We start from the raw sequence: 11810 nt of genomic DNA on the forward strand, positions 1-11810 counted from the left end.
GAAAATGATCACTTTAAATATGTTCAAAAAAAGGCAACATTTTATTTGGCCAACAATGAGTACTGTACATGCTGGGATAAGAATTTTTTAAGTACCAGAGCAGTAGTCTCATAAGCACAGAGTTCAGGAAAAAGTCAAATAAAGTCATGAAAATGTGTCCATATACATCGTCTTATAATACAATAATAAATCAATTTTTGGCAACATAAATAAAAATTGTGAAAAGTGCAAATTTACAGCTGCTTTTCAAAAATAGTAAGACCTTATATAGCCAAGGCTCTCTATACAATTAAACACTTCTGAGGATTTAATAACAAACACCTTTTACTTCCTACCGTCACTATAATGTTAGAGTTGTATCTTTCAGTGGTTTCTGATCCTCAGACTCTCAGAGAGCAGAACGGAATGATATAAAGAACAAAAGTATTAAGAGACAACATTGGCTTACCGCAAAGCATTAAAAATAACAGTGGGTCTGCGTGAACCCTCATCTCTTAGTAGCACTTTTCCTGGTCATTTTTTAATCAAGTTGGGAAGAAGTGCTGCTTACGAGAGGAAAATTGTTCACAATATCAGTAAAAACTATTTTCTGTTGATCTTGCCCTTGTTGTTGAGTGTTCACCTTAACTTTCAAAAGTACAGTACATTCAGCAGAGTTCTTTTAAAAATATATCTGTGTACACTTACAGTATCATTTTAAGTTACATGTGCACTCTCACCTTGTTTGCACACACGTTAATCTATTGCAATTCATCCATCATAGTGTTCAACTGGGAGACACAGGAAGAGCGATTTGCCGTTAAGTCTTCAGTCGCTGTCGCTCTCATCCTGATATTTGGCAGTTACTTTGTTAGCGCGTCCATTTTGTAACGGCATGTCTTCATAATCACTCCTGTAGAAACACGAGAACAGACCAGTTAGGTTTGCAAACGTTTACATGAAACGATCAACAACAACCGATGATTCAGAAAAACGACAGAATAGGACTGTTACCCATAAATGACTTCGTCATCCGAGTCGTTTAACATGGAGAAAGCTGGATTATCCTTCAGCTGAGAGTCTGACAAAGTTGGATTAACATACTCATTAGATACACACTGCAAAAAGTCTTCCAATTTACTACAAAGTAAAGCATTACCTACCATAAAGGGCATTTTTTGAGGGGGAGTACACAAACGCTAATGTGTACAAGTAGAAGTTGAGCAGACCGTAGAAGGATAAAAATTCAGCTGGTATTTTTTAATTAAGGAGGAACACGTGTTAGAAGGTTGTTGGATCAAATCCCAGCTGGGGTCCTTTCTGGGTGCAGTTTGCATGTTACCTCCAGTATACGTGGGTTTCCTCCGGGTAATCCGTCTTCCTCCCACAAACCAAATACATGCATGTTAGACTGATTTGTAACTAAATTGTCCCTAGGTGTGAGAGTGAATAGCAGTCTCATTTGTTTCTCTGTGGCCCCGAGATGGACTGGAGACCTGTCCAGGGTCTGCTGGACATGGGCACCAGTGACCCCCACGACCTGGAAAGGAAGAAGCGGGTAAAATGGCTATGTTATTTTATGGTCCAGATTATCTTAAGCTGAACTGAAAGGGACCAAAATGAAACACTGCTGAAAGGATATAGTTTTGATAATGAGTAGATAATTCAGCCACAAAATTATCTTGAAGAGCCTTGGCACCAAACCTCAGGTACAAAATGACCATGCTAGAAGAAAGAGACCGATTGGAAAAGTTTCAAATCGAAAACTTAACAAGACAACAATGGTTTTTCTTGAACGCACCTTATAATGAGGACTATGAACGTTAGTGCTGTCAAAAACTTTAGCCTGAGATCTAGTAAAGAAAGAAACCAATTAATGTTATGTTAAAAGCTGTGGTTGAAACTAATTTGGAGTACTGAGGGATGCTGGGATACCTGAGTAAGGCATGTTCTTCAGTTCAGAACAAGCTCGGACAATCAGAAATATTAGGTAGAGGATGTAGAAGATTACAACAATCAGGAAGAAGACCTTCATACCCTGAAGAAACAAAACGTTACTACACTTACATTGTTTCCTGGGATGTTCTTTAAAGAGCCACAAAAGGCGAATGTTTTACCTGAAAGTTTGCAATATCCACTTTGTGCAGGTAGGTGGGATCCTGGAGCTCATTAACCCTGAAATGTCAAACAAAGATCTTTTCTGTCTTGGTTTGAGTTACAGCTAGAATCAAATTTATAGGTAACACTTACGTTTGCCATATGCCAAGTGTGACCACTGAGAGCCACAGAAGACCTACGATAATCAGCTTGGGCAGGTAGAATGTGAGGAATTTCCTCTCGCCCTAAAGAGAAAAAATAAAGACCATAATCGACGAGTTGAAGAAAAAAGCTGAAAATATGGATCAGTGATGGATGGCGTGCTCCCACCTGAACCCTGATGCCGTGGTAGACACAGAGCCAGAAGAGCAGGAGAGCACACAAGAAGAGAGCCTGCAAAAAAGCGTCCAACGTCCCCGGAAACCAGCTGTTCACCAGGAATGACAGCGGGAAAAATGGATCTAAACAACCACAAAAATGTGTTGACAGCACTTTGATTAGAAAACCGTGTTGATGAGTTTGTCTAAAAGTAAAAAAAAAAAAAAAAAAAGGTTTGTTTTATTAACCTCATAAAGGTGTTTCACCTGAGTATTTCATCATAATCACCTAACGCTGTAAATGCTCCTCTGACAGGAACAGGTTTAGATCGAGGGGAAAAAAGATTAAACGTATAAAAATATCTAATGATCAGACATTGTCACAATTCAGAACCCACCAAAACATTTCTGGCTTTCCACTGATTTATTCACAGGCTCATTAAAGAACTAAAATTAGTATTTGTTGTCCTACCAATTCCTGGATGCGGTCTTAAAATGTATTACATTTGGTAAAAACTACCCTATGATAGCCTTATTGGGGCGGTTGTGAAGCGGTGGTAGGGCTGCAGACTTGGGATCAGAATGTCACAGGTTTGCTTCCCCACCATGCCCACATATCGTGGTGTCCTGGAGCAAGACACAAAATCCCAAACTGCTCCTTGGGTGCTTAAACAGCTGTCTGCTGCTCCACCTGGGTGTAGCTCACGTGTGATGGTCAAATGCAGAGCACATCAACGTATGGGAACATACATTAATGACAATAAACGACACATTTAAACATTGATTGGAAAATAGGAATAAATCCATGTTTGTGATTGGTTAACATGCTCAAAGAATGGAGATGACAGCAAGTATTCTGAAATCACACACATTTTTGTTACAAATAATAAAACCAGCAAAACACTGGGTGTTTAATAATAATTTGCACAGCTTTCAGAAAGTGATTAAATAAGTACCGGTAAGTAAACATTCCCCACCAACTAAAATCTCACCATTGTAGAGAAGCAGCAAGGGGAGCAGGATAGACATCCACTTCTGCTCCATGCCCCAGTCCCTCATGGAGAATTTTCTCAGTGAGTGAGCAAACAAGCACTGAATCATAAAAAATATAAATTAAATTGGTCATTCCGGGTTCTGTTTACAGTCTTTTGTTCTAAAATAATCAGACTGAATTTAGGATGCTGACATTTTTTAGAGGTTTTGGTAGTAAATGTAAAGTTCTTACCGTCACCATGAAGGTCAGCACCACAAAAACAAACCGGAACCATATTTCCACTTGGGAGAAGGTGGGATTGTAGGTTTTCCACTGAGACAAAACAAACAAACAAAAACAACAACAAAACCTAACAGGTAAAAAGGTTGTAAAATTCATGTAAACTTGAATCCAGTGACAAGAACAGTCTTTTTCCACCTACCACAAATGTGACCTTGATTCCATACGTTATGTTTTCAAGACCCTTGAAGCGGACTGTGACCCAGTACTGAGTGTAGTTCAGGTAACCCAAATGCAGCATGATAATCTCATCACATTTCTGGAAGAATAAAAAACAAATCATGTCTTGAACGCCAACATCTGCTCTGTGGAAACCATTTTAACACAGCGATCAAATTCAGCACGTTTATCTCAGCTCTAAAAATTTAATTAGCATCTTTATATTTTTTATTAACTCTTGTGTGAATTATTGTCGCCTACGCTGGCATGTTGATGGACACCTACAGCGCCACAGTGGAGTGTCCGTGATTTCTGCGGCACCGTCTTGATGTGCCTCACGTTGGCTTCCTGCATCACTCCCTTCAGCTCAACTTTGATCTCAAACGACTGCTTGAAGTCTCCCACTGATACAGACGGCAGTAATGCTTTATCAGACGTGTGAAGGCATAAACGGTAATGCTATCAGAGTGTAGGGTTAATAATAAAAATGTAAACTTTGAACAGCGATCTGTCGAGGTAAACGGCTCATTTTGTGTTCTTACTGTTGCTGTTTTCAGCCTGCATCACACAGGTGAGCCACAGCTGCTGGTTGTAGGTGGTGAGAAGAGGAGAAAGTAGATTAAAGGGTCCAGTCTGAAAACATACAGTCAAGGAACAAAACAAAAAGCATAAAAAAAAAATGCATATTTTATACACATTTTTGTACGTTTTAGTTTATATGCTACTAAATATTTCATTTTTGTGTTTGTTCAACCCTTTTCTTAGCTTTAGTTGTTGCTGCTATAGTTCTAATTACTAATTTTACAATGAATATCTAATTTTACCTCTTTTTTTCAGAACTCAACAGTAATATGTTAATTTATAGTTAATTCAGAGTTTTTGATATTCATAAGGGCATGAGATTCTTGTACCAACAAGACATTGTGTATGAAAATATTAAAAACAAGTTTATTAAACGCCAGTGTTGGCTGCACACTGTAAGACACGCATCATGTGCAGATAGGTATAAAAAAACTGTAAAAAATATTCAATAAGAACTGATGCAGTGTACGATAGCACTGACTGCACACATTTTTATACTCTTGTGCAATAAATATTTGGTATTTAAAAAAAGGTTGGAGGAAATTTTCACTAAGGGAGAAAATCTTTCCAGCAAATTGTATCTTGCAGGTAAGTCTTTCTTACATCAGGGGATTTATTTTTATTATACTGTACTAAAATTCTTAATAAATAAATGAGAAACAAGCGTATGTCATGTTATTAGTAATTATATAATATTGTGGTGTTAAACACATGACTTGCTTCATAAGTCAGTTGTCAGGCAACTTAACATGTTGCTGGAAACTACACCTGGTTTTGTTTTTAAGTCTCACCTTTACAGAAGCATTGTTTTCCACTAACTGATCACAATTGTGCTCAGCAATAATCCTTGGACCTAAAAAAAAAAAAAAAAAAAAACAGTTGGATGAATGATATTAGGTTATCTTTCTGCTACTTACTGTGAGAGTTGCGGACTTCTAAAGTCAAGTCCCCACACCCTGAAAAACACCTCTTTTGCCATTTGAATCCTCAAACCCAACTCATCCCCACTTAAGCTTTTTGTGCTCATGTGCTTGAAGACAAATTACAGCAGAAAATGTATTATTATTACTTATGGATTATAAATTACTCTCAGCTACCAATAGCATTTAACTTTTATTTATTATTAATTTGTAGTATGCATCTCTAAGTTCTGTCTACATTTAGGAGAAAAAAATGTTGCATCCAAAAATGACAGAATGAACTGACTGGTGTCAGTGGTGACCTACAACAAGCAGGTTTATGATGGATTCATTGTAGTCAGAGGCCTCAGTCTGAGTAACTAAGAACCATTGAAGGCTTTGGGTATAATCTGCTGAATAATTGTTAATACAATTTTGTTGTTACTAAATCTGCCTTTTTTTAACCATTCTCAGAATTGCAGCAGTTAACTTGTTTTTTAAGTGCCTGAAAGGGCCAGATACTCATTTTTGTTGTAGTTGCATGCACTCTGTATAAAGGAGTCATTTCCAATAGCAGTTTTTAGCAATATAGTTTCTAAAAAAAAAAACCTGCTTACACAATACCTTGTACTATCAGTGGATCATAAATGTTTTAAACCTTCGATTTATGATATTTTTCTCTACTTTAGGTTGGTGGTAATGTGCTTTGTCACTTGTCACTGCAAGCATGTTTCATTTTGGTAGAAGATAATAAAAAAGTTTTTGTCATAAAAAAGTGGGGACCCAATGTTTTGTGACAAAACAAGAAAACTGCCTGCAGTGAGCTGTAACATGGGCTCACCTCAACTCAAGCATCTGTACCAAAATGTATTATTTTATCTGAATCTGGCTGACAGTTATTGATAGATACAAAAAAAATACCAATTTATACATATAGTTGATATTATGTATGCACAAACATTTGTGAAAATAAACTCTGATCACTGATGACTGACCTGCTACTCCAATGACGACTGTGAGGCCAAAGCAGATCAGGAAGACCACAAAAACCAAGACAAAATGTCTTTTAGACAAAGTGTAGAGCCGCATGGGGGCCAGTCTGTCACGAGAAGACAGTGAATAGAATAAACACGAACACAAACTGACAAAAAGCTCTCATTTGTTGCAACAATTTGAATCGTGGTCAAAGCGGATATGTAATGTAAACACAATGCTAGCGAGATGCTAGCAGATGGAAAGAAAAAGCGGCACGGGAGCTTGAACATTTATCCGTCGTGAATTTATGCATCAAATACACATCACGGGTGTGTCCGCTGAATACAAATATTAAACTCACAGCTCCATTTCTTTCGGCTGACAGCAGTTGTAGCTAGAAAAAGTGTTAAACTTTCACCGTGAATCCACATCCGTGTAGCAACATCAGCCCACGACAACTACAGTCTGTCAACGTAACGTTCGCCACTGAGGAGGAGGAGCCAGTTATCACGTGATATTAAGGCAAGTCTTTATATCACATAATTATTAGTCCAGTTCTTGTTTCAGAACCCCCTACCGAGCCACCCACCAGAAAACCATTTAGGCACGTAGCTATTGATAAAATAATTGAAGCACAATTACTTGGATTTTGCATAAAAAAGAGAAAAAGGAAATAGGATAGACGTCTATTTTCAAACAAATCTCAAGCTTTTTGCAAAGTTTTTACTCAATAAAATACTGTTAGTCTAACGTTCATCCTGTATATTCCTACAAGTAAGAATTTAAAATTAAGAGATCTGAAATAGTATTTCTAGTGGAAAAAAATGCCAATATCCCCACAGCATTGACTATTTATAAAAAAGATAAATGAAACTGTATTTGTTTTAACCGTTTATTTTTTGCCATTCTATTGCTATACTTAGTGGAGATCCATTATTCAAAACTCTACTCAAAAATAACATTTCAAATAACCAATATGCCATCTGGCTATTTCAATCACCACTGCTCCAAGGACAAAATACACTACTTTTCTAATTCATGGGCTTTCAGCCCCAAATATTTAAAATACACAGTTTCTATGAGAAATGAAAATGATACCTAGAATCTTAGAAGATACAAGGTTCAAATATTTGTAATGTAGTAATTTTTCTAGGTATAATTTGAATTTAAACCATTTTCTGAGTTAAACTCACTTTCCACCAAGCTCATAATAAATATCCAAAGCAGACTTTTGGTTATGCCAGTCATTTCTTTAAACTACTTATAGAGGACCCAAATTACATTTGTGGGTGTTAAACGTTTTGAGGTATTCAGAATTTTTTTTACAAATATCTGAGTGTTTTTTGTTATTAATTTAGTAGCAAATATATTAATGTTCAGAAAATCGCGCAATGTTTATAGATTTTAAGAACATTTTGAAGGACTTTATGATATGATCATAGAGATACATAAAATGTTAATTATAAGTTGCATAAGTTTGAGAAGTCTTGAGGGATACCTGAGAACTGGACGCCTTTGTGAAAACGAGCTTTGTGCGCATGCGTAGCAGAACGACTCGGCACGTAAACGTCCACTTTTGATTTCTAAGCGTTTTTCTGATGTTTATAAACCCAGGAGGGCAAGTTAACGTTTAGTTTGCATTTAAAAATACGGATTAAATAAATAAATAATTAAAATTGCGACGTGACGTCCACACTTGTCTCGAGCAGAAACGATAACTGATGCGTTCAAATGTCATGATGACATTTGAACGCATCAGTTATCGTTTCTACTGATGATCAGTACCAGTTTTTTCAGTGCTTCCGCTTTTCCGCATCTCCTTAGCGTCCACATATAAAAATTAAAACGATAAGTCCACAAATCAAAAACATTTTTAGCGTTAACGCAACGACTTTGTTAGCATCGTAGGCCCGTAATGAGAGCTAGCTGCTCAGTTTCCAATCACCTACCTATAGAATCGATCATCACGGTAAGGTGTAAGGTCCTCCTTCAGCTCGTTGTAAGCCTCCTGTATTTTCCTACAAAAGTATTTTAGCTCGCTGTACAGAGGATTTTCCAAGCCGGGCGAGTAGTCATTGTCCATTATTATTAATATTATTAATAGTAATATTTCCCCCCCACCGAGCAGAGTCAGACGGCTGAAAGAAATGGCGACGAGGGAAAACCGGTGATCAGCGCCGAGGCCTTAGGGGCGTTAGGGGGCCATTAAATAAAGAAAAGTGCAACCCAAGCTGTTCTGTTTGTCTCGCTTCATAGAAAGAGGAAAAATAGGAGGGGGAGACATGCGTTAAAAATGAAAAGGGGGCGGAAATACACCGCCAACAAACGGGAGGAGGGTCACGTGATCGCCTTTCAGCACCATGGACAGGGACGAGCTGCAGCAGTGATGCTCACGAGTCATACTGAAATCAAATACAATGCCAGGTGGAGCATGTTGGAGTTTTAAGGTACTCCTTTCAAACATGAAATCCAACACAATAAATAAAAAAAAGAAGAAAAACAAAAGGTGCAGTTTGAAACGGTTTACTCCATTATTTTTCCAGAGGTGTTGATGCAGTTCTGAAATGCAGGTATGCACTCAGTGTAAACAAAGCGCTCAGCTGAACTACATGGAAGCATGACCTACATTGTAGGTAGGTAAATATGGCTGAATCAGCTTAGAAGCTCAGAGAAGACGTCCATGTGGAAAAACAAGAGAGGCTCTGCTGTTAAACTTAAAAGAAAAGAGAATGAACAAATATCGAATAAAAAATAATGATATCTGGAATCAAATAGGGCAGTGGAGCATCCAAAGGGTAGAGCTTGGCATCTAAAGACACATGGTATTTGCATTTCTTCTGGACCGGTGATTTTAACGTTTCAACCCGTCTTTTTATTTGCAGGCTCAACAAATCTGAGCGTAAATACGTACAAACGCATCTGAACTGCTGAAGTTGGTTCACAAAAGGCTCTTCCACGAACGCCACTATAGCTGACCTAATTTCAGTCACATCAGCAGTTTATGTAAGTAAACAAATGCAGTTATTCACAAAGTTAGTTTACAATTATTTAAGGACCCGTTAATCATCGATATATTGTTTTTACTTTACAAATTCTTCTTTACATTGCAATGAGTACTTTTGAAGTTCTTTCATTTAAAAACACAAACTCTCCCAACTTCGCCTTTCTTTGAATTAATTTAGATTTTCTAACAAAGAGCTCCAGAAAACCCAACACAACAGCAATATTCTGTGACTAACATTTATCAGTTTCACAACATAAAACTGATCATGGTGAAAATTGTACATTTGTAAAACAAACCATATGAGTCTTACCTGAACCCTGGCCCAAGGAGTCTATTTTGTGACCTTTTTAGGTTATTTCGATAGATTTATTCAGTTTTCTAAACGGTTTCAAAGTTGGCCTTTTCTCTAAATATTTTGAACTATCATCTTGGATACCAATAATAACCCCAGATACATAATTTAAAAGGCAAGACTTTTGTTTTTTCCTCAATGACATTTTATTAAAAAGATGAGTGACATATAGTTAAAAAATAATTTACATGGCATGCCTTGCTATCCATCCACCGTAAACATTCAGTCACCGTATCAGAGTCGTAAAATTTTTCAAGTGTGTTTTATCGTCCTTTAGATCTACACCTACAAATACAACGCACAAATCTCTTCTAGAGAAAAACTAAAACCTACAGTATCTACAACCGGTCATCATCTGTTTAAAATGAATCCTTAACAGAGTCCATGGGTCATGTTGAACATGAACCGAATGGTTTCCACAAATGAACCCATGTGAATGATGTGTGTGTGTGTGTGTATGGAGTGATGACCAAACACATATGAAGAAAACAAGTTTAACAATGACAGGATCGATGGACTGCACAGGTGAATCCAGACACACCGTTACTGGACACTTACACTCTATAAACTAGTCTACCAACTACATCAAACAGGGCAACTTACTCATTCAGGTCTTTTCAACATGTTAAACTGAAACTGCCTGTTCTCCCCACTCCCCCAAACAACCCCACATTCCCATCTTACAACTCGAGTTACTTCTTGCAAATCCACCAACACACAAAAAAAAAATGTTCAAAATTTTCACATTTACAGAATGAAAAGACACTTTTACCTCTGTTGGGAAATAATCTCATAAATAAAATGGACTGATCAGCATCTGAGATACTGAACTTAAAAAATAAAAGAATTAGTATTAAAATGTGATTTAAAAAAAGCAACATGTTTCTTCCCTATACAAAATATTGCACAACACAATGTTTGTTTTTCATGACATGCTTGTGATCTTTTTTTCAAGATTTGAAAGTTTTTTTTTTTTTTTTCCTACAACCCATTACCAACATTCATGCAGCTTGCTGAGATGGAGAAGGATCACAGAAATGAATGCATGGATCTCACCATCAGACCAAAATAGAGTTGGTTCAAATCACTTTTGTTCCCATTAATGAACTTCCACTTCCATCTAGGCTTGCTCGTTCGCACTTTAGGTTTAGAAAACTTGCAGTTTTGACACAAATCTTTGAGGTGGACCTGCCTAGCTTTGTTTAGTCTGGGTATTTCTCTTCATTATAGATGAAATTATACATTATAACGTGCCTTTTCATGTATTACTGCTCATTTTTCTTGTAAGGGATCTATAGTTTAAAACATAAACCAGCAGTTCAGGTTACAAAATCAGCTTACCAAGTAGACAAATGTCCACACCTTCATTTTTCCATGGAGGCTTACTAAACTGAGTGACAAAGGTTTCAGCTCAACAACAGTTACTTTGTGGTTCTTACTGTTGACCTCAGCAGTATTACAGCTTTACTCCACACCTGAAATTAAAACAGTGGAGGCAGGTGTAAACAGAAAACTGTGTCCAAGTCGCCTAAATATCTTTACATTTACACGACTGATTTATTTACACGACTTCTGAGAAGAGCATGAAATGGCATAGGTGAAATATACAAAAATATTTCCTGTCCCATGCTTAAATGTTTAGTGTTCTTAAAGAGCAAAGACTACCTCCAAATACATACTCACTTCACAGAAGTGACAGCAGGTGACTTTTTTCCCCACTTCATACCAGAGGTTAAATGGTTCAGCCGAGGCTGTGGCGACGTCTTTGGCACCCATTTGTCACCATATTTAGATATCCAAGTATGAGATACGTCAGCCAAAGCTATTGTGTAAACCACTCCCACTTGAAGTGCACGGCAATATTCAAATTCAGTCTCCCAATCAAAGCAGGTAAGGAAACTGATGAGAGGGTATTTTACTATTACCAATATAGGCAAAAGTTTCTATCTAAATAACAAACATGTACATATAAATTATTCCATGTAGCAGATGTTTCCTCAACCTGCAAACTTCAATAAGATCGACTGCACCTCACCTCAGCCGTATTATTTACCTTTTGTAAATTTTTACAGTGAAAAGTCTCACCTCTTAATAGTGCTCCTAAATGATGCATATATCAGCTTCAATCCCAGCCAGGGCACATTAAGATAAAAAAACAAAACAACAACAGGAA

The 11810-nt window shown here is 37.2% G+C and overlaps 1 protein-coding gene across 1 annotated transcript; it reads right to left on the reverse strand.

The window, feature by feature from the left end:
• Positions 1-202: 202 nt before the first annotated feature.
• On the reverse strand, positions 203-8598 carry tmem181 (transmembrane protein 181). The gene is made up of 17 exons (XM_037685493.1): positions 8231-8598; positions 6302-6405; positions 5199-5260; positions 4368-4458; positions 4087-4229; positions 3809-3925; positions 3619-3699; positions 3386-3485; positions 2407-2537; positions 2230-2321; positions 2097-2154; positions 1915-2017; positions 1781-1832; positions 1622-1704; positions 1143-1232; positions 994-1060; positions 203-892 (listed from the first exon to the last, which is right to left on the reverse strand). Exons 1-17 carry the CDS (start codon positions 8362-8364, stop codon positions 808-810), a joined length of 1593 nt encoding a protein of 530 aa, XP_037541421.1. The 5' UTR covers positions 8365-8598; the 3' UTR covers positions 203-807.
• Positions 8599-11810: the final 3212 nt, after the last annotated feature.

This window comes from Nematolebias whitei, chromosome 12, assembly GCF_014905685.2.
Source record: "Nematolebias whitei isolate Nwh7 chromosome 12, NemWhi1, whole genome shotgun sequence".
Classification (NCBI taxonomy): domain Eukaryota; kingdom Metazoa; phylum Chordata; class Actinopteri; order Cyprinodontiformes; family Rivulidae; genus Nematolebias; species Nematolebias whitei.